Genomic DNA, 24216 nt, shown 5'->3' with positions numbered 1-24216 from the left:
CCCTATGAGGGGTGGCTTAAAGAGATGGGCATATTTAGCCTGCAGAAGAAAATAGCCATGGATCAAGGTGTGAGGGGAAGTCAAAAGGAGGAGGGAGCAAGCTTGTTTTCTGCTGCCTTGGAGACTAAAAAGCGGAACAATGGCTTCAAACTACAGAAAAGAAAGGAGATTCCACTTGAACATGAGAAGAACTTCCTGACAGTGAGAGCTGTTCAGCAGTGCAACTCTCTACCCCAGAGTGTGATGGAGGTTGCTTCTTTGGAGGCTTTTAAACAGAGGCTGGATGGCCATCTGTCGGGGCGGGGTGCTTTGAATGCGATTTTCCTGCTTCTTGGCAGGGGGTTGGACTGGATGGACCACGAGGTCTCTTCCAACTCTAGGATTCTATGATTCCTGCAGGACAGGATGCGGTTGGGACTGGATGGTCCCTGGGATCTCCTCCAACTCTGTCATTCTATGATTCTCGGGAGCTCCCCTCTTTGCAGCTGGATGTGTGGGAAGGAGGGAGGGAGGTCTGTTGACCCCCTTTCCTCGCTCTCTCCGGTCGCGATGGCCCACCCCTGACCCCGCCAGCCCCCCCCCCTCCCCTCCGCCGGCCCCTTTGCAGATTGTGTTCATCTCCCCCAGCCCTCTCCCTTCTTCCTCTCTCCAGCTGGTGCGTAAAAAGCAGGGAGACGCTTTCGGGCACGCTGGGCAGCAGGCACAAACTCCACCTCTTCCTCGGAGAAATCCTCCTCCTCCTCCTCCTCCTCCTCCGTGGCCCCATCCTGCTGCTGCTTGACTGCCTACCTACCAACCTATTCTTCCTCCTCCTCGTGCTAAGGGGGCAAGCAGTGCCAGGGACCCTCCCCAACCATCTCTGCCGCCTTCTCCTTCCCTGTGCACCTTAGCAGTCGGTTGTTAGGTGGGTATCTTTGCGCTCGCTTTTGTGTGTCTGTGTCAGCTCTGGAGTGCTTCTCCTCTTCCTCTGTCCCCCATCTCTGCAGTCGTTTCTCCTCCAAAACATAATCTCTCGGGAGGAGATCTTGTCTTTTCTCTCCCTTTGGCATCACTGCTTGGAGAGCCTCCCTTCCCATCTCTGTTTCGCCAAAGGTGGGGCTTCCTCTCCCCTTTCCCCAAGCCTTTGAGGAATCCAATGGATCTCCCCCATTCCACCCTCCACCCTCTTCTCTATTTCCTGCTATCCCCCCCCTCCCCCCATCCCCATTCCTTCCTCCTTTGGAAGCATATGTCTCTCTTTCATGGTGGTGCGCTTTGTGCTTTGGCTATATTTCTGTTTCTTTCTTTCTCTGCTGATTTCCCTGGCGGCCTTATCAGCTTGGAAAATCCCTAGGCTTTTCCTCCTGCCTGTTCTTATTTGATTTAAGAACTCTCCGCCCTTGCCACCTCCTTCCCTACAAAAAACAAACACCCAGCCTTTTATACAGGTGCAGCCCTTAATCCTGCAAGTGTGTGGCCTGAAACTGCAGTGCCATATTCTCTGCACCTTTCAAATCACTCCTGTTTCGTGTATAGGATTGCTTTGCCATGGTTTGGGATATGTATAGGATACATATCCTGATAGGGTCTCTTTCCAATTCTTCTTGCCGCCCATCATCTTCAGCCTCTCCATTTTTGCTCCAAATTCTTACCATAGTGCAGCAATGGATGGTGCTTAGCCAGCATCATTCTGCCATGTTCATTGGAGATGGGGTTTTTGCTTGGCAACTCTCCCCAGCTAGCATCCTTTGCTTTTGCCAAATGCCCATTAGGAGAAGTTCCACCTGTGTGTGGAGATGGGCTTCCTTCTTGTATTCACTTCACATCAGCACTTCCCTTTTGTTTCAGCTCTAGAGTTTTATATTGTCCAATGTGCTTTTAAATGGCTTTAACTATGTATTTTTAAATAAATCATATTTAATTCTATGTTAATGTTTGTATGCTTTGGGTTTTGATTTACATATTGTGTGGTTTTTAGTGTTAGCTGCTTTGAGTCTCCTTTAGGAGAGAAGAACCAGTATATAAATGCTGCTGCTACTACTAACAACAACAACAAGAGTTATCTCCCATATCACAGCCCCTAACCCCTCCCAGAGAGATCGACAATGGGCTTAAATCTGGATGAGCTTGCTTGGAAGGATAGTATAAAATATTTTGAAGAAACAAGGTTTCTGTTTTGCCCCAATAAGAGGTGATTATGTTAAGAGAACTTCGATGAGCATGATAATAATGTGATTTCCCCTTCCTGTTGTTTTTAGGGGCTGGGTAGTGGGCAGGCAAGTGACCAGACAAAGCCATGTGGCTGTTTTTGTTTCATGCTAGCAAAATGTCCATGGCTCTGACAGCTGGTGTGCGAGTGTGTGTGCGCGCGCGCACCAGCACGTGTATTGGAGGATGGGCTTATATTGCAATGGAGGCACACAGGACACACAGAGGCTTCTTAAGGATGTCTGTGAGTCCTCTGGTGATAGGAAGGGAAGGTAGATTTGTCTTTCCCTTTGATATTGCCTTTCTATTTAGGTGTTAACTTTTTGCCCATGGACAAACCACTTACATTATCAATAAGAAAGGAAAGGAGTGTCTTTTAGAATACAACTGCAATATGTGCTAGGAGGGGGAGAGATAAATGTCTCGCTGGTGCCTTTCTAGAGCATTACTGTTCAAGCTGTCTGATGTGAGAAACCAGCAATCATTTTATGTTTGTGTTGTGCCAGATACTAGTATCATTGTTTTTGTCCATTAGCTGCAGCTGTGTTCTTCTTTCCTGGCAGGGACCAATTGGCAATGCTCAAGGACCAGCACTGTTCATAATGGGAATATAAATATTGGGGGTGGGGTGCAAAATCATAGGAATTGTAGAGTGGGAAGGGGACTCCTGGGCTATTAAGTCTAGCCTCCTACTCATTGCAGGATCTTTCGGTAAGGCAGGGCTCTTCAACCTGCGGCATGCTTGGACTCTGTCTCAAGCATGGTTGGTGAGGGTGAGGGAGAGAGACTTGTTGGTGGTGGTTCCCAGGCAAGCCTCCACACTTCTTCTTCTTTTTTTTTGTATAATTTTTATTAAAGAATTTCCCCACAATTACACATTTACACAAATACAAACATTCAATTCGGTGTTGGCTACAGTAGATTATTAATTCTTACTTCATGCCTTTTACATTCTTCTTCCAAAATTTTTCTATGGTTATTAAATTCATATCCATCGCATTCTCCCATATATCAGCTCCATATGTACCATTTTCTACTATAGCCTACACTCTACTACAACTAAGGGGAACGGGTAGGTCAAAGGGGTAGGGAAAGGGGGATGTGAGGGGAAGTGAAGTGAAGGAAAAATTGATTATGGGGTTTAACTCAAACATACCTTCATCCAATTGAACTTCCCAACAGTCCAGGGGGTGATTACACCCTTGTTTCTTCTTAATCATTATTTCTATCATATTGCAGTCATCAACATTCAAAAACCTCATACATTTAGATTTTTCTTTTCTTTAAGAAAACGTCTAAGTGGATACCAATCTACTCTTCTCTTTACACTTGTATCATATATCATATTGGATAATGTATCTAGTTCCATAAAATCCTCCACACTTCAATGCTTTTGGAGGGAGTTGAAAACATGGCTTTTCAAGCAGGTCTTTGACAATGGTTAAGGTACCAGCTAATTAGAGGACCGAAACAGATTGCTGTTCTACTCTGGTATTTTAATGTTGACATTTTAACTTGATTCATGATTGGGATGTTCAACTTGGTTTTATAGGCCATTTTAAACTAGTAGCTACTGCTGTGCTTTTATTGAGCATCTTATTTAAACTGAGTTGAGTTTTTGTTAATTTCTGTAAATGTTGTTTTAGGTCAATTGGTGTTGTTACTGGTATTTATAATTGCTGATGTATTTTATGTGTTTTGTGTGGCACCATCACATGCTGCTCTGTAAGCCGCCCCTAGTCCCTTCTGGGAGATGGTGGCAGGATTGTTGTTGTTGTTGTTGTTGTTGTTATTTCAGCTCCAAGAATTCCTGACCATTAAACAAGCTGGCTAGGGCTTCTGGGAGTTGAAGGCCCAAACACTTGGAGGGCCGCAGGTTGAAGAAGTCTGAAAGTATGCCCTTTCAAAGAAGGAAACCTCACCAACTCTCATGTAAACTGCTTTTACTGTCAAAAATGCCTTCTAATGTCCAGTCGGAATCTATTCTCCTGTAACTTAAAACCATTAGACCTAGTCCTACCTCTGGAGCAGCAGAAAACACATCTGTCCTCTCCGCTCAGTGATATCTCTTTACCAAGCTGAGCAAGGCCACCACCTTCTTCTACCTTTCTCATAGGTTTTGTTCTCCATATCTGTTATCCTTGTTGAAATACACCGAAATACAACACCACCTGAGCTCTGCAAGCGCAGCATTTTTCTGAATGAAGCAGAGAGTGTTTGAGGTCCGGGACATCTGTAGGGATACCAAGGTGCTTGTTTATAGAGCTATTCTCCTCCCAACCCTGCTATATGCCGCTGAGGCGTAGACTGTCTACAGACGTCACATGCAACTCCTGGAACGATTCCATCAGCGCTGCCTCCAGAAAATCCTGCAAATCTCTTGGGAAGACAGGCGGACAAGCGTCAGCATGCTGCAAAAAGCAAAGACCACCAGCATTGAAGCGATGGTACTCCGCCATCAACTCCGCTGAACCGGCCACGTAGTCCGGATGCCCGACCACCGTCTCCCAAAGCAGTTGCTCTACTCCGAACTCAAGAACGGAAAATGGAATGTTTGTGGGCAGGAAAAGAGATTTAAAGATGGGCTCAAAGCCAACCTTAAAAACTCTGGCATAGACACTGAGAATTGGGAAGCCCTGGCCCTTGACTGCTCCAGCTAGAAATCAGCTGTGACCAGCAGTGCTGCAGAATTTGAAGAGGCCCGAATGGAGCGCAAAAGGGAGAAGCGTGCCAAGAGTAAGGCACATCAAGCCAACCCCGACCAAGACTGCCTTCCACCTGGAAACCAACGCCGTCACTGCGGAAGAAGATGCAGAGCAAGAATAGGGCTCCACAGCCACATACGGACCCAAAAAAATATTGGAAGACAATCTTCCTCGGAAAACGAGGGATCGCCTAAACCTATCCTTGTTGGACTTCTCTAAATCAGTTTCAGCTTATCTATATCCTTCTTAAAATGAGGCATCCAGAACTGAATGCAGTATTTTACGTGAGGCTTGTGAAAAGCATAATATTATAGGAATATTACTTCTCTTGATGTGGAAACTATGCTCTCGTTAATGCAGGCTAATATAGCATTCATCTTCTTTGCCGAGGCATCACATGGCTGACTCAGGTTCGAGTTATGGTCAACAGTAATCCTAATAACCCAAGTCTGGAAGCTAACTAGATTTTTATATCTGAGCTATATTAGGGCAGAGTGAGAATAATGAGTTCTCCAGATTGAGTGGGTTGCAAATTTCTCCAGTCCTAGCCAGGTTTGTATAGCCAGTGATGGGGAAAACAGTCCCACAACTTCTGAAGAGCCACTAGATTCCCACCTATGCCCTAGAGTGATAGAGTTCAGATAAGTGGTGTGCCCACTGCCTAGGAATGCATAGTTTGGGATGAAAGGTATCCTTCCTAGGTCTAGGAACTGATTTAACAGTTAAATCTTACTCGAGCACTGGACACAAGGCAGTGCTCCATCCTGCCTGAAGGCTGCAGGTGATTTGGGGCTAGGAGGCAGCTTTGTTCTCAAACAGAAGGAACAGAAAGGAGTGCTAGTGATTGGGTGGATGCTCAAGAGAAATTGCCTTGTCCCCGCTCACTGCCACTTGCCCTATTTAGGACTGCCTCTTCTGCTAAAAGAACTCTTTGCCTTTTAAGATAAGTCTTTCTCATTCCAAGCCATGCCTTCTCAATTATTTCAGGCACTGTAACTCTTGTATCTGTGGGACCAATATCCATGGTTTCAGTATAACACAACCTAGGCATTATCTAGGTTCTCCGGTATAACTCTGATATTTTGGGGCCATCAGGCCTTCATTTCAATAGGGTTCACTATTATCTATGGTTTCATGTATCTGCAAAAAGTCTGGGGATGTTAACCTCATGGACAGAGGGAGTTGTGCAGGTTAAGCATCCCTTATCTGGAATTCCAAAATCCGAAATGCTTCAAAATCTAAAATTATCCACCTAAAATAGCTCAGATAGAAAACCTTTTGTTTTCTGGTGTACAATACCAAGAAAACTTGCTTCGCGTACAAAATTCTTTAAAAATATTGTGTGTAAAATTACTTTCAGGCTATGTGCATATAAAACATATATGTTTTATGCTTGCAATACCTTCTATCTGAGCCACTCAGCAACATTTTGGTGGCAAAATAAAGGATCCCACAACAGTGTAGTCAGACACAAGTAATGTCGGTGGTAAAGAAAAGAAGCGGTTTAGAGTTGGCTCTCATCTCCGAAAGATCTCATTATGCACATATATGCAAGAACAGGTATACTTAAATCAGGAGTGGGTGGATGGTTGGTCCTTAATTCAAATCATTTCTGGTTCCAAATATGTGGATAAGGGATATTCACACATCACTGTATTTTACTAATGTGTAATCTTCAAGTAAATCTTCCCCTGCCCATTTTCTGTCCTATCTATTCGCTCTTCCCCAGTCCTTTTAATGGTTGCAGAGCTTCTGAGTTACTTTAGCTGCTGTACATTCAAAAGTGGTCATAACTCAGGGAACATGGCCTAGTAGTTTCAGGAATGGTTGCATCATAACATCAACATTTAGTGGTCACAGGAGTGAGACTTGTCCTTTAGGATAAAATGAGAAATTACAGCTCCTGGTGATCTGAATTGCTCATAATTCATTAATAGAACATACGTTTTGTATTGTAGAAGGTCCCAGGTTCTGGTGTCTTCATGTAAGTCTGGGAAGACTCCTGTCTGAAACTTTGGAGAGCTCATTCCAATCCATTCTGACAGTTCTGAGACGTACAAACCAATGTTGGGGCTCTGTAGAAGGCAGTTGTTTACATTTCTAAAAGCATATTATTTCCCACTCACCCTTTCTTCCTCTCTTGCTAATTGATTTTTTAATATTATGATTATTATTTCATACTCAGATATTTACAGACAATGAACTTCCTCAATCAGTGTTCATAGGATTAAAGAACACTGCTTCTTGTCTTTACCACCGACATTACTTGTGTCTGACTACACTGTTGTGGGATCCTTTATTTTACCACCAAAATATTGCTGAGTGGCTCAGATTGAAGGTATTGCAAGCACAACAAAAGTCTGGAGATGCTTGCTTCAGAACTTGAACTTTAGATATAACAATAAAGAGATCCAATATGAATTGGCCTATATTTCTTAATACCATTAAAATTGGATCCAAATGAGAACAACTACCCATAGGCACAACATGACTCTTTTATCCCAGGGGTAAGCAATGCGCAGTCTACTAGGTGTTATAGGACTACAACTTCCAGCAGTCCTATCCAGTATAGCAAACTGACAAATACTGGGAATTGCTCTCTAATAATATCTATGAGGTTGCACTTTGTCCACCTCTGTCTTAGTTTGCCTTCCTTCTATTACTTGTCAAACAGGAAATAAAGCCTACATTTCAGTTATGATTTTCTAGCTATTGGCACATGTAAGCTTGTTGTAGCTTGTCTGAAATGACTGTGACATGATGTTATTCTTTGTAACGCAGGCTGGAAACAAAGTGTGACCCTCTGTAAAACACCATATATGCAGCAGTACTTGGATGCTTCAAGGTGAGTGTTCATCCCTACCTTTGATCTTCCAGATGCTTCAGGATCAATGTAAGCCAAATAATGACTGCAACTATATAATTAAGAATTGCTGTATGGCTTTCTGTTTGTTCTGTGCCTTTAAATTGTTTTTGGCTTATGGTGGCCCAAAGATGAATCTGGCACAGGCTTTTCTTGGCAGGATGGTACAGAAGGGTTTGCTTTTGCCTCCTTCTGAGGCTAAGAGAGTGCAACTTGCTTAAGGATTTCCATGCCCAAGTGGGGATTTGAACCCTGGACTCTAGAGTCATAGCCCAATACTCAAACCATAATACCACATTGACTCTATATCGCAACCTTTCCCAATCTGATGTTCTTTTATTGCATTGCACTACATTGCCCAACATTACTAGGCTGGCACGAACGGGGTTGTTATTCAACACAATTAGAGGGCACCAAGTTGGGAAAAGCGGATGTATGGGCCTTCTTTTAATTTTTTTTGTCTCACTGCAGTGCTGTTATCCTGACCCCTTGTGTTTCAGTCCAACTGAAATTAGCCATAAGATGAATTTAAACCAATGTAACAGTTCGTCTCTCATTACTTTCAATGAAATTTTGACTACTACTGTTAGCTGGGTTGGATAAAAGTCCTCTGTTCTTTGTGTCCAGCACGTACCTTTCTACTATCAACCTTCATGCAAAATATTCACAAGAAGGAGATTTTACAATCTGACTAAAATAAGGAGGTGAAATCCATGCAAAGGGGAAACAAACTATTTCATCTGCAGGCAGTTTGGGCGGTTTCCAGGTTTAAAAAATGCATCAAAAGTGATGGGGTGGGAGTGGTTGGTATATATGGCCCACAGACCACAGTGTACCCACACTCCTTCTAAGTGATGCTTAGGTATCATTTTATACTTGATAGGGGAATCTTTTTTCATCCATTGACTTAATTTCAGTCTGATAAAGGAATTTGGAGGTGCATTTCTGTTGTTGTTGTCATTATTGTTGTGGTTTTTACAAAATACACAGTACAATTGAATGTACATGGGATCCTGCTGGAAGTATTTAAACTAAAATATATGTATATACAAAAAGACATGGAGAAGGAAGGAATAACAAAACACAAAACTATAATCCAATCCAAATAAAATACAAAAAGCCCCCAAACAAACTGCTATAATACAAAGCACACTCACCACATGTCTTTAATTATCTTGCGTACCTTCAAGTCAAAATACACAACATAACAACTCAGAGTAATAGTAAAATTCCAAAAGTTTTGGAAGACAGTAATATTTTAGTTGAGATTTAAAAACAAGGGGGAGAGCAATTCTCAAATGTTCAGGGAGGCAATTCTGAGAGAATGAGATAGCAAGCGAGAAAGGATGAAGCAGAACCAAGTACTTTGGCTAAGGGTTTGCGGCAGAGGCATATAGGGGCCAGATATCATACTACTTACAGATTTGAACATTTTCTCACTAAGCATACAGGGCAAAATTCAATTTTCTTTATGCCTTCTGAGGAGTAAACTAAAGTGAACAGCTTATCTTGCTGCAAAGCAGAGCTTAGTTTCACGCAGTGACTTCTGCTTTAAATAGCTTCTTGTTTTGATCACAGATGGGAAATAACAGCACCTGATGTAGAATCTGCATTGCAGGAAAGTTTTCCATCCCTGCTGTCATTTCTTTCCACTTTCACTGTATTGTAATTGGCAATGTTTCTGCAAGAATGGGATTCTAACCTTCTGTGCCAGGTTTCACGAGCAATACAGTAAATCTACCAGACTTCATTTTCTAATGCCCTGAATAAGGAGGGGTTCATTTGTGAATGGGTTACTAATGGAGCTTCTTAAACGTTTTTTGGGTGTGCCAGGTGTCACTAAACTTCCCTATTAGAACCAGGTCTCCACATTTTTAAACCACTAGACATATCTTTTCAAGTAATTGCACCATCCACTTCAGTGCAAAAGCTGTGAAATATAATGTACTTTACAGCAGTCTAACATCAACACATAATTACTGAGCATTAAACATAGTAAAGTTAATTTATGCTGTGGGTTCAACTGTGTGATCTGTTTCTGGATGTTTTTCATCTATAAGGATAGAGGAAAATGCCTCAGAGGAGATGGAGAGTATATTTCTCCTCAGTTCCTGAATAATCAGAACTTGAACTACAACTCTCAGGCTTCACTAGCTGGGAAATTTTCAAGTTGTAATTGTAAAAAAAAAACAACAACAAAACCCACCAAAGTTGGGGTTACAGCAATTTGAATCCAGCAGTTCTCTTTTCGGCCAACTGGATATTTTCCAATAATAATAAAAATGAAAGACCAAAGAGGCACGGACATTAGATAAATCCTGCACATCCATTAACCTGTACAGGCTGCCAAATAAAAAAAGAGCCTCTAACAAAAGCCCTGTGTCCTTTAGAAAGCAAATTGGAAAGGTTGTCTGTTGTCATGGTTATATGGTCAGGTGGTTGTAGTTTGGTCTAGAAATGTATGCAAAGATCAATAGATCATCCAGTAAACAAGACATACAGCAAGAGAACTGTGTGAACAGTGATATTCTCCCAATTCCAATGCTTAGTTGGACTGTTTTGGGTTGAATAGTATTCTTTAGAGGATGGTATTATTTACAAGTTGTAGAGTTATATGAGAAGTATATGGTTCAGATTCATTGTCAGCAGGATTCACAGGGCTCTCTGGATGTGGGTGGGCTGGAACTCCTAGTGGACTAGGTCAATCTTCCACAAACTCCACCACTATTTTAAGTTGGTTATGATGGCTATAGATGCCAATTTTGGACCTGATCCATCATCTGTGGGGTTCACGGGGCTCTCTTGATGTCATTGCCCTCATACCCCACCAGTATTTAAAGTTGGCCATGTTGGGTATGCTTGCCAAGTTTGGTCCACACCCATCATTGATGAAATTTACAGTGCTGTTTAGAAGTGCTCCCTGGATGCGGGGTGAAGTGTAATTCCCATCATCTAGAGTCAATCCCTCCCCTCCTCCAGTATTTTCTGTTGGTCGCGGTGGATATGTGTGCCAAGTTTGATCCAGGTCTATCATCAGTAGAGTTCACAGTACTTCCTGGAAGTGGGAGCCATCTTGGAAAATAGATAAATTCACTTTTATATGTATAGATAGAGAATAATAACTTGTCTACACATGGAATGTCAAATCATTTATTTCGGTCATTGACCAATGCAGAAAATAGAGTCACGTTTTCATACAAACTTGGTATGTTTGGTACATTAAAAATATAAATATAAATATATATATACATGGAATGGCATGTTTCACATTAGGCTTCTCTGATTGAGCTCTGGAAAGGATTCCAGGCTCTCTCCTGGATTCTATACCTGCTGCAGAGCTTTGTTAGAGCAGACACTATTCATTTTGTTTATTCTAATCCAGGGGTAGAGAACCTATATCTCTACTATAAATGGTGGTGGACTTCAATCCCTATCAGTCTTAACTGTTGGTTAACTGTGTTAAATTGAGGATCAATGCTTTTATATTAAGCCACTTTGAATCCCCTTTGGGGAGATAAAGCAGGGTATAAATAATAATAATAATAATAATAATAATAATAATAATAATAATAATATGGTAATAATAATGATAATGATGATGATGATGATGTCTGGGTCTGAAAGAAATTGAAACCAAATACATTTAGAGGGCGGTGTCATATATTCTCCATTCCAGCATGTTCTGCACCACGAAGTGCTTTTGTTTGTGCCTTATTAGGACAAAACACTGTAATCCTGACATGGATCAGAGGTCCATATGCAACTAGGATGAGCAAACTTTAGCCCTCCTGGTATTTTGGACTTCAACTCCCACAATTCCTAACAGTCAGTAAGCTGGCTGGGATTTCTGGGAGTTAAAATCCAAAACACCTGGAAGGCTGAAGTTTGCCCATGTTTGAACTAGCCCATGGGCTCATCAGTTTTTCAGCCTTGTACCTGGCTGCTCTTGCCTCGAGTGCTGCAGTGGTTAACATTATCTGCCTGTGTAAGCAAGGGTTCATTTGTCAAATGGAATATTTTGGAATATTTATGGAGCAGCATTAAGCTGAAAGCTTGATCCCTGGATTGTAAAGTGAGTTCTGCCATCCACCCTAATCCATGTAATCCTGGCGTAATAGCTGGCAGTTGCGTTCCCTGGTTCTCTGACAGTTAATCTGACATGAGACATTTGCTAATGCAGGTGAGGAGATTTTGTGGCTAAGAGAGAAGGTGAAGATGTGTTGTTTGCAGTCACATACCTATTACCCGAAAGCTTGCTCTTGCCTTTCTGTGCAGTGGGTGTGCCTCAGAACACTGCTGTTGTTTGGCTGCTCCGTCTCAGGACTGCAGCATGGCAGCATGTTGTGATCATTAGCTTGCTGCATGTAAAAATAAGGAACTATTTATAATGAAAGTGAAACATTGGAAGAGTGTGTGGCTTGGTGGTACATCACATGTTTTTGCTGCATCAAGGACGAAGTTCAGTCCCTGCTTTTTTTGGTTTGGGCTAGGAAAGAATTGTGCATGAAACCCTGTTTGTGTTAGATGTATCAGAGCCGTAGTCAAACTGGTTGTGAGGTGGCTTCCTATCTTCCAGAGGATGCATATTATTCATCTTATTATAGTTAAGCAAATTGATGTTGTGCGTCTTGAAGCCATTTCCAATTTGTAGTGATCCTAGGGTGATCCTATCACAGGGGTCTATGGGGCCGAGAGTGTATGACTCACCCGAGGTCAACCAGACCTCACTTGGAATAATGTGTCCAGTTCTGGACACCACAATTCAAGAAGGATATTGGCAAGCTGAGACTAGAATGTGAAAGGGAAACCAAGCCCTAAGAGGAACAACTTATGAAGCTGAGTATGTTCAGCCTGGAGAAGTAAAGGTTATGAGGTGACATGATAGACATGTTTAAATATTAGAAAGGATGTCATATTGAAGAGGGAGCAGTTTTGTTTTCTGCTGCTTTAGAGACTAGGACATGGGGCAGTGGATTCAAACTTCAGGAAAAGAGATTCCACCTAAACATTAGGAAAAACCTCCTGATGGTAAAATTTGTTTGAAAGTGTATGGTGGTGTCTCCTTCTATGGAGATTTTTTAAACAGAGACTGGAAGGTCATATCTCAGGAGCATTCTGAATGTGTGTTCCTTCATAGCAAGAGGTTGGATGGGATGGATCTTGTGGTATTTTCCAACTTTATAGCCAACTCTTCTAATGTTTCTATAAGTATATGTGGTTATTTTGATTTCGGTGTCTCTAGATTATTTTCAGTTTGACCCTTAGCGTGAAAGAGGACAGATGCCTCTGATTCAAAGACTGCCATAGTTATAACTTATGGTTTTATACGAGACAGGAAAAGCATATTATGGATCTGTTATGGGATGGTTCCTATGCTATTCACTACTCATGATTATTGTTCTAGGGTTCTGTGATTTGGTTCCTTAAAGAGTATTTTATGCCCTCTGGTGTTGATCAGATGTAAGTGCACAGAATATGCTGCTAATTAAGATTTTATTTTAACCAAAACCAAATCTTTCTCTAATCGGGTTTGTATGGAACTTAAATTGTATTCATCAAGCAAGATTTGCTTCCATACAGTATAACTGAATCATGCTGCAAGAGTCATCTAGTTCAACCTGCTGTGAAGTAGGAATGTACAAAGCCGTCTTAACAGACAGCCATCCATGTAAGCATGTTTAGGATTTCTGCTTTATTATTTAACCTCGGTGGTGCAGCAGCTTAAACCGCTGAGCTGCTGAACTTGCTGACCGGAACATCAGCGGTTTGAATCCGGGAAGCAGGGTGAGCTTCTGCTGCCAGCCCCAGCTTCTGCCAACCTAGAAGTTCAAAAACATGCAAATGTCGGTAGATCAATAGGTATTGCTCCGGTGGGAAGGTAATGGTGCTCCATGCAGTCATGCCAGCCACATGACCTTGGAGGTGTCTAAGGACAACGCCGGCTCGTCCGCTTAGAGATGGAGATGAGCATCAACCCTGTGACGGCGCGAGTGGCGCCACCTATGTATAGAACTGTTAGTTGCAAGATTTAAACTGTTGTATTATGCTTAATCCTGCCCCTTTTACCACGTTTATGTACAGTTGTATGGATTGGTTGCTTGTAGCTGTCAATCAGTACTGTTTGGCTCCACCTCTTCCTGGAGGGGGGGAGTGGTTTCCTTCTTCATTCTGCCTTCAGATTTCGTACCAGATGGACGTGAGTAAGAGACTTGTTTCTTAAAGACCCTGATTTAAGTTACCTCTTAACAACAGTTCTGAGGTTTTTTACCCCTGGGACTCATGATTTATGTCCAGATCGTCCTGGACAATTATTGAGGAGACCCAGGCGCCTTCAAGCCGGTTCTTTTGGCACCAAAAGAAGATTCCGAATCTTCAAGACATAGGCCATCTGAACTGGGGTTGTGGTTTGCTCCGGCATCCACAGCCATTGAGGAAAGAGGAAACTTGGTGAGGCTTCTCAGCTTCAAACCCCTTGGACCAAGGACTAATTGAGACTGTGATGTATGTTTTCCTTCACCCCTCTAAAGTTTTCCAGCTCATTGCTTTGAAGAAATGACTTTGTGTTCAATAAAACTTACTTTGAGCTATTTACAGCGTTTTGGGTTTTTGGGAGTTCCAGTTTCCTATACGAGGGCAAGAAGCAATCCCTTGGTGGAAAGGTGCCACGTCCATCCCTTCTTCATTAAGACTAATAGCCCCCAAGCGCGACGGCACAAACCCCCAGAGTCAGACATGACTAGACTTAATGTCAAGAGGAAACTTTTACCTTTCATGGCTTTGCCATGTGTAATAATAATATTATTATTAATAATAACTTTATTTATAGACCATCCTCTCTCCTCGAGGGGACTAAGAGCACACAAAAAGGGCAAACATTCAGTGCCCATAAGCGAATACAGACACCTTAAAATAATTCAAAATAATACAAAATAACAACTGTAAACTTATAACAAAAGGGAAATTAACATCAAAATGAAAAACATAATATGAGTAATCAAATAAACATAATTATACTAATAACATAATTAACAATTAAGACATAAACCCTAAGACAGGGGTCCTCAAACTTTTTAAACAGAGGGCCAGGTCATAGTCCCTCAAACTGTTGAAGGGCCAGATTATAATTTGAAAAAAAAAACATGAAGTCCTATGCATACTGCACATATCTTATTTGTAGTGCAAAAACCACTTAAAACAATACAATAATTAAAATGAAGAACAATTTTAACAAATATAAATTTATTAGTATTTCAATGGGAAGTGTGGGTCTGCTTTTGGCTGATGAGATAGGATTGTTGTTGTTGTTGTTGTTGGTGCGTGCTTTCAAGTCGTTACAGACTTAGGTTGACCCTAAGCGAGGGCCGGGTAAATGACCTTGGAGGGCCACATTCGGCCCCCAGGCCTTAGTTTGAGGACCCCTGCCCTAAGAGAATGATTAAAATACATTAAATGGCTATCATGGTTGTTCTTTAACATGTACCATGGCAGCAGTGGAATACAAATAAGATAACCAGCGTTCCAATGGAATTAAAAGTGTCCTAGTCCTCCTCCTCTCCATACACTAGAGTGCATACGTGCGTTTTAAAGAGGGTTTTTTTAAGGAGAGGAGGGGGGCATTTTTATTTCTTTTGGGGGGAGTTCCAGAGATGGGAATCAATCACAGAGAAGGCCCCCTCTCTCATTCCCACCAATCATGCTTGTGATGAGGGTGGGACCGAGAGCAGGGCCTCTTCCGTTGACCGCAGTGCATGAGATGGCCTGTACAGGGAGATGCAATTAGAAAAATAGCCCATGTAGAGTTATCTCAGAGATATAGATCCACTTCTGATTCATCTATCATTTGCCTAAGCTACATCACTTCAGCTTGCTGTCTTTATTGTGATAACCCTAATGTACATTGCTATTCACTAAGGAAAGAATGGGAGATAGAAATGATAGGCAGACAAATAAATAAAGTATATTTTGAAGTTTCCTAAAATAAAATAAAATAAAATAAAAGGGACACCTGGTGGCACAGTGGATTAAACTGCTGAGCTGCTGAACTTGCTGACCAAAAGGTCAGTGGTTCAAATCCGGGGAGCGGGGTGAGCTCCTGATGTTAGGCCCAGCTTCTGCCAACCTAACAGTTTGAAAACATACAAATGTGAGTAGGGTACCACTTCTGCAAGAAGGTAACGACACTCCATGCAGTCATGCTGGCCACATGACCCTAAAGGTATCTTCAGGTAACGCCGGCTCTTCGGCTTAGAAATTGAGATGAGCACAAACACACAGACAGAATTGGACATGGCTAGACTTAATGTCAGGGGAAACATCTACCTTTACCTACTAAAATACTCTACTCTTTGCTTCCACAGTAGGGCATTTTAGGGAGCTTTCAAACAGATTTTTCCTCGTTCTACTTCTCAGAAGGCATTTTGCAAATATTTTGTCCTTTTCTAATTTGCTGTAAGGCAAAGATGAAAGAAATAATGGGTTACAAACAGAGGATAACAAGTTTTGGACTCACCCAAGGTAGGCAACATGACTGCACATGGCAAGCTGTACTTTGCAATTTCTCCAGGTAATTGATTTCTGCAGTTAGCAGATGGTCCACATGGTAGGGATGCCATCATCTGTCGACATCCAGAAACATCTATCCATTCTCCGGCTTTCTGGAAGAAAGGAAATTGGAATCGTTGGCTCATTAACAAACCTTGGCTAGCATCCTGAAAGTGACTTACAAATACATAAGTGCTATGTTTATGTCTGCAATTGCACTCCATCCCCCCCCCCCCCCCAAAAAATCTAGTGGAGAGGGAAGGCGATTCAGATCATGAAGGAGCAGCTGCTATGGATTCCCAAGAGGAGGAAAAGTCAAATATAATCCATTTGAGAGCATACACTCATTTTTCTTCTCCTCTCCCCGACTGAGCTGAGACCAGCTGTTCATTCATTATCTGAAAAGGGAGGAAAAATATAAGCTTTCCTTGCTTCTCGATGTCTCGCTTTCCAATTACAGACAGTCCCCAAGTTACGGACAAGATAGGTTCTGTCGGTGTGTTCTTAAGTTGAATTTGTATGTAAGTCAGAACAGGTGCATTTTAAAGTGTAACTCAAGCCAAAATATATGTATTTTGTGATTAAATGTAAATCACATGCAGTTCACGTTTGATCAGCCCAAACACTGCCTTGCCAGAGAAATATGACACACAGATAGAATCATGGAGTTGGAAGAGACCTCATGGGCCTTCCAGTCCAACCCCCTGCCAAGAAGTAGGAATATTGCATTCAAAGCACCCCTGACAGATGGCCATCCAGCCTCTGTTTAAAAGCCTCCAAAGAAGGAGCCTCCACCACACTCCAGGACAGAGAGTTCCACTGCTGAATGGCTCTCATAGTCAGGTCTTCCTCATGTTCATATGGAATCTCCTTTCTTGTAGTTTGAAGCCATTGTTCTGCATCCTAGTCTCCAGGAAAGCAGAGAACAAGCTTGCTCCCTCCTTCCTCTCACATATTTATACATGGCTATCATATCTCCTCTTAGCCTTCTCTTCTTCAGGCTAAACATGCCCAGCTCCTTAAGCCGCTCCTCATAGGGCTTGTTCTCCAGACCCTTGATCATTTTAGTCACCCTCCTCTGGACACATTCCAGCTTGTCAACATCTCTCTTGAATTGTGGTGCCCAGAATTGGACACAATATTCCAGGTGTGATCTAACCAAGGCGGAATACAGGGGTAGCATTACTTCCCTAGATCTACACACTATGCTCCTATTGATGCAGGCCAAAATCCCATTGGCTTTTTTTGCCGCCACATCACATTGTTGGCTCATGTTTAACTTGTTGTCCACAAGGACTCCAAGATCTTTTTCACACAGTAAAGAACAAATAGTGTGCCATCACACCCAGACACTATAAGGTTAAAACTAAGATGTGCTTTTATCTTTATCTGGGTGAACCGCGGGTGCCTTTCTTAGAAGCTCAAGATTCTCAGCAACTGAGGCCAGTTCAGATTCGAACATCAACAGAACATTTATTTTTCAAAGTCCTTGACAGACTTGGCACAGCTTGATGGAGTTACAAACACAAACAGTCAATTTGGGAAACCATATAAATGTTCTTTCCTTTTTCCTTCAGTTACCGAGTTAACTTTTCCCCAACGGTAGAAAAATCCTGGGATCTTTTACCCTAACCCTGAGCTGTTACCTTTCAGAAAGATCAGGTCTTCCCCTATCTAAGCTCAATATTAGTTTTGGAGATGAAGTAATGGAGCCTCTCTCAATGGCAGAGAAATCCGGAGATATTCCCTGCCCAAGCACCTTTAGAAAGAGCAGGTCTTTCTCTATCTGAGCTCAGCACCAGTTTCAAAGGCGAGAGGGTAACCTAAACCTTAACCGTAACTCACAATGGTTTGTCCGAGCTGCCTAGCTTGGCCACCAGCACATCTGAGGCTGTTTCTATACTAAACAAGGCGGGAGTGCCTTTCCAAAATGGAGATCTTATCCCCAGGAAAAAGGGCGGTCTCTAGACCAAAAGGACACTTTTTAAACCAATAACAGCAAAGGGCCTTTGCAGGCTGGCTTCCAGCCTCTGTTAATGTTTAACTTTCAGGGTGCTGCTGAGACTGTAGCAGCCCTGGGGGAAAATGCAAAGGGATGCTTTGAAGACGCAGGTTCGCAGTTTGGGTGTGATCCTGGACTCATCGCTGAGCCTGGAACCTCAGGTTTCGGCGGTGACCAGGGGAGCATTTGCACAGTTAAAACTTGTGCGCCAGCTGCGCCCGTACTTTGGGAAGTCTGACTTGGCCACGGTAGTCCACGCTCTGGTTACATCCCGTCTAGACTACTGCAACGCTCTCTACGTGGGGTTGCCTTTGAAGACGGCTCGGAAGCTCCAGCTAGTCCAACGCTCGGCAGCCATGATACTAACAGGAGCAGAGCGCAAGGAGCATACAACTCCTCTGCTGCACCAGCTCCACTGGCTGCCGATTTGCTACCGGGCTCAATTCAAAGTGCTGGCGTTGGCCTACAAAGCCCTAAACGGTTCTGGCCCAAGTTACCTATCCGAACGTATCTCTGCCTATCAGCCTGCCCGGACCCTAAGATCTTCTGGGGAGGCCCTGCTCTCTATCCCACCTGCTTCACAGGTGCGGCTGGCGGGGACGAGAGACAGGGCCTTTTCTGTGGTGGCCCCCCGGCTGTGGAACGCCCTTCCTATGGAGGTAAGATCAGCCCCCTCGCTAATGGTGTTCCGAAGAATATTAAAAACTTGGATGTTTGAACGGGCATTCGGTTAAACAGTGCAATGAATGTGATGATTACAGGAATGGAAATTTGGACGACGGATTGGATCACGACTCTAGTTATGAGATGCATTGTGTTGTCTATTGTTGTGTCAATATTGTATATTATGCTTTTATGGTTTTAAATTGTATATCGTTGATTGATCCTTATCCTTGTAAACCACGTTGAGTCGCCTGTTGGGCTGAGAAACTGCGGTATACAAGTAAAGTAAATAAATAAATAAATAAATGCTATTTTATGCAACTAAGGGACAATGCAAACCAAGCTCCTGGAAGACAGAACAAGTAGTTTACTCTTCATAGTTCAGAACAACATATTTACAATCATGTGATTAGTGGCATTGATTCACATAATGTCCTTTTATGAGAGATTTTATTTATTTATTTCCGTTACTTTTACCCCACCCTTCTCAACCCCCGAGGGGGGACTCAGGGCGGCTAACACAACAATGCACCATTTTATGCCTATACAGTTACAGTTACACATAATAAAGTCATAGTTAAACAATTAAAAACAATTATTACAGTTAAACACACGAAGTAAACAAACCACATTATATGAAACTATTCACGCGTTCAGCATTCGTCTTCCGGGTTCCAGATTCCGTTCCATTAAACATTTCCTAGGCCATATCAATCCTTTCTTTACCTACCCGATTGACCAAACGCTTGGTCCCACAACCATGTTTTCAGTTTTTTCCTGAAAGAGAGGAGTGTGTTCGCTGTTCTGATTTCCCCAGGAAGAGAGTTCCACAGGCAGGGGACCGCCACCGGGAAGGCCCTGCTCCTCGTCTTTCTTTGTCCATTTCTTTGTCCATGGTCTTTCTTTGTCCATGTGAAGAATCTCCCTCCAGCAGCTCAGGAAACAAGACCACACTCTCTCTGCTTCTCTCTCTCTGCTTCTCTGCACTTGCATAGCTCAAGACTGAAAAATGTAACAGTAACCAAAAGTCCCAGGCTCAGCCAGCTCCCGACCAATCAGCTTCATGCATCTTATTTTACAGTTGACACACACACACATTCACTGATTTCTTACGTGCTCCAACATATGGACAGAATAAGGAAGGGTTAACACCCCTGTGGTGTTTCTTTTGCTGTGTATGCATCTGTTTAGAAGATTTCACCTCACTTTCTGTCTCTGTGAGATTTGCATTTTGGAAAATTGGGGCTTGTTGTGGAAAGAAGGATTCTTGCTCAATGAAGACACCTTTCATTCCACTTTGTAGATCAGGCCTGGGCAAAATTGGGCCCTTTGGTTGTTTTGGACTTCAACTCCCACCATTCCTAACAGCCTCAGGCCTTTACCTTTTCCCCCTCAGCCGCTTAAGCGGCTGAGGGGGAAAAGGAAAAGTCCGGAGGCTGTTAGGAATGGTGGGAGTTGTAGTCCAAAATACCCAGAGGGCCCAAGTTTGCCCAGGCCTGCATTAAACTATATTCTCCAACAAACTACTCTTCCATGTACTTTCGTATATTGATTTGGGCCTAAAAGAGGGCCGAATCCAGGCCCACCTTATTTGCAATTCTGTGGGATCAAGGCCTGCGCGATTAACTGCTCCTTAATGCGTTGCTATGGCAACCTGGAGCCAGGCCATGAAAGAAAACCCTTTATTTTCCATTCACATTGCCTTGGAAACAGACATGCGCTGATCCATTTAAATACATATCTCTTCCTTTCTTAACTTTTAAGTCCTCTCAATTTGGAAAACACTCATTGAACGGCTCTTATTTCAGCCAAACTCTTTCCAATTATTCTGGGTGGCGAAATAGACCCCAAACTCAGTCGTACACACACATACACAGACACAAATGTATATATCCTCCTCAGAGTGATTGTGTTTTCCCCTCATAAGTGGTGCAGTGGGTTGCCATTCCCATCTTTGGAGGCCATACATTTTTGTGGGGAGGCTGTTGAAGCAAGATGGCAGACACAACTGGAGAGAAAGGAAAAGAAGTATCTCCAAAAACTCCAAAACACAATGTGGCATCAAAACCTTGGTGGAAGAGAAGGCCAAAGAGGCCATGTGAGTCCAAGGATGTGGCTGAGATCCTGACAAGGTCGTAGGATTCTCAGAGGATGCCTGCCATAGATGTGGGTGAAACTTCAGGAGAGAATGCTTCTGGAACATGGTCATACAACCTGGAAAACTCACAGCAACCCCATAATTCCGGCCATGAAAGCCTTCGACAACACATTTATGTTGTGTTTGTGAAGCATCTGATTGGAAACATTATTGCCAAATCTAATACGTTGGTTGCGCTTTGGTCAGTTATTGCCATTAAAAGCAAAACACGTTGCATCACTTGTTTTAATAATTGTAATGAATTTTGATATTTACCTTTTGTATGTTTTTACTTGTTAATGGCATTTTAAATTGTGAGCAACTTTGGGTCTCAATCTTGAGGAAAAAGTGGTATAGACAGATATAAATTATTTTGGTCAACTCTCAGAAATAGTGGTGTGTGTATGTGTGTGTGTATACAGACACACACACACACAAGCTGTCCCCTGCCATGTGTTGCTGTGGCCCAGTCTGTGTATATGTGTTTTGTGTGTGTATATATATATTTGTGTATATGTGTTTGCATATGTATATGTGGTTTTGCGTAAATGTTGTAATGTATTTTTAAATATTTTTTTGGCTTTTTAAGTCTCTTTTGCTGTGTTTTTCAGTGTTTTTACAAGTGATGGTCACTCATTGGCCTGATACATGTATTGTGTTCAATCTTTGTGTCAATTCGTCCAGTGGTTTTTGAGTTATGTTAATGCCACAAACGAACATTACATCTAGATAGAAAGATAGATAGATAGATAGATAGATAGATAGATACATAGATACATAGATACATAGATACATAGATACATAGATAGATAGACAGACTAGCCATCCCCTGCCACACGTTGCTGTGGCCCGGTCTGGTGGTCTGGAAAATAAAGTAATGAGAAAATGTTGATTTCTAACATATGTAATGTCTTTCTGCTTGTGGGTAAACAGTATTTCTTGCTGTTTCTTTGTCAGTGCTGACATGGAGATTGTCTGATTAGCCTACTCTGGAACATGCAACATATAATTTCTTTAGGAGTCCCTTTTAAACCTATGATACTATATCTCTCTGTGTGTGAATCATATATATCTTTCTTTATCTATGGCTGGATGGCTCTTTGTCAGGAGGGCTTTGATTATGTTTTCTTGCCCCGGTGAAGGGAGTTGGACTGGATGGCCTTAAGTATTTTCTGTTGGTCATTGGGGTTCTGTTTGGGAAATTTGCCCCAATTCTGTCATTGGTGGGTTCAGAATGCTCTTTGATTGTAGGTGAACTATACATCCCAGTAACTACAACTCCCAAATGTCAGGGTCTATTTCCCCCCAACTCCATCTGTGTTCATATTTGGGCATATGGAATATTCGTGCCAAGTTTGGTCCAGATCCATCATTGTTTGAGTCCAAAGTGCTCTCTGGATGTAGGTGAACTACAACTTCCAAACTCAAGGTCAATGCCGACCAAACCCTTCTACTGTTTTCTATTGGTCTTCGAAGTCCCGTATGCCAAGTTTGGTTCAATTCCATCGTTAGTGAACTTCAGAATGATTGTAGGTAAACTATAAATCCCAGCAACTACAACTCCCAAATGACAAAATCAATTTTTTGAGTGATGGTCACTCGTTGGCCTGATAGGTGTTATTGTGTCCAAATTTTTTGTCAATTTGTCCAATGGTTATTGAGTTATGTTAATCCCACAAACGAACATTACATTTTTATTTATATAGATTCATTCATTCTAGAGAGGTGGAACTATGATAATGATGGCATATAGATACCAATTGATTTCAAAAATGGTCAAAAATGCTGTGGAATCATGGAAATTGTACTTTACAAGGCCTTTAGCATTCTCCCATGATTCTATAGCAGGCATGGGCAAACTTTGGCCCTCTGGGTGCTTTGGACTTCAATTCCCACAATTCCTAACAGCCGGTAGGCTGTTAGGAATTGTGGGAGTTGAAGTCCAGAACACTTGGAGGCCAAAGTTTGCCCATGCCTGTTCTATAGCATCACAGTAGTTAAACTGGTATCAAACTGTATTAATCTACAGCATGATTAATTAGAAATGTGATTCCACTATTATTTAAATGGGGTAGGCAAATAAGAACAATAACCATCCAATATAGAGTGGGAGATTTGTAGGGGTTTAAAGATATTTAATTACAGTATGTAGCTTTGTATTTATGGGAGTTTTATTAATCTAAAATGTCTGTTTGATTTATTTTGTGTTTGCCTTGACTAAATTGCATTTTTTTCTTTAAAAAAATATGGTGGATCCTTAATTAAAGATTTTGACAGGTCCAGCCAGCATTTTGTATTTATATTATGCAGGAGTGGGAACATGAAAACTTTGATAAAATCTACTTCCAACCTTTAGCCTAGTTCATTCTTTCCCTTTTTGGTAGTTCTCAAAGGAAAATGAACAGTAGTCATGCCTGATGTGAAATATTACTTTAGACAGAATAAGACTTAAGGATTCCTGGAAGCGAAATAATAAATTGGTGAGGGGTTAAGTTTGGTTTGGGGTTTGTTCGCATTACAAATAGTCATACTGCAAAGGCCAGAGGGCACCGCATATCTTAAAATACAAGGAAGCTTCATAGCAGGAGGTAAAGTGCTGCAGTCTTTGAGGAATGGCATTTTGCCTTTGCTGAATGATGCAAAACTAAAATCCAGCGCGAGCAGAAAGAAAATTCTTAGGAGGAAGCAAGTGGCATACAGGAGTTGACTTTTGTCCCTGCTGGCATCTTTCCTAGTTCTTGAGTGACAGCTTCTGTTAACTTTATTAATGAATTCAAAAGCTTTGAGAACTAGGGTGGGAGCAACCACAGGAGAGCAGTTTCCCAGAATGACCTTGCTTGCTTGACATCGGGTATGAAAATCCCAAACTCTAGAAGTTTTGTAAAATATCCCAACCCACAAAAGCATGCAAATATAAAAGTAAACGGAAAATCACCTTGTTTGCACACTTCCCTCTTGCTTTGGCTCCACTACCTTTGCAGGATGTCAACATGTTCTGGCAGAGAACTGTAGAAGATCAGAAAGAAACAGATAATGAATAGCAAGGAAGGAATGTACGGTAACTAAGAATGCATCCACACTATAGAATTAATGCAGTTTGTCCCCGCTTTAACTGTCA

General features: G+C 42.1%; 1 protein-coding gene across 1 annotated transcript in view; it reads left to right on the top strand.

Moving 5' to 3' along the window:
- Positions 1-609: 609 nt before the first annotated feature.
- Positions 610-24216, top strand: part of TMEM150C (transmembrane protein 150C) — a 42677-nt gene continuing 19070 nt past the window's right edge. The window contains exons 1-2 of the mRNA XM_060779328.2: positions 610-904; positions 7674-7737. Of these exons, the coding sequence (XP_060635311.2) occupies positions 7728-7737 (10 nt within the window). The 5' untranslated portion in view covers positions 610-904; positions 7674-7727. The remainder of the gene's footprint in view (positions 905-7673; positions 7738-24216) is intronic.

Source organism: Anolis sagrei, chromosome 5 (assembly GCF_037176765.1).
Source record: "Anolis sagrei isolate rAnoSag1 chromosome 5, rAnoSag1.mat, whole genome shotgun sequence".
NCBI classification, from domain to species: Eukaryota; Metazoa; Chordata; class Lepidosauria; order Squamata; family Dactyloidae; genus Anolis; species Anolis sagrei.
Note: the sequence above shows the minus strand (reverse complement) of the source record. Positions and strands in the feature narration are given on the sequence as shown.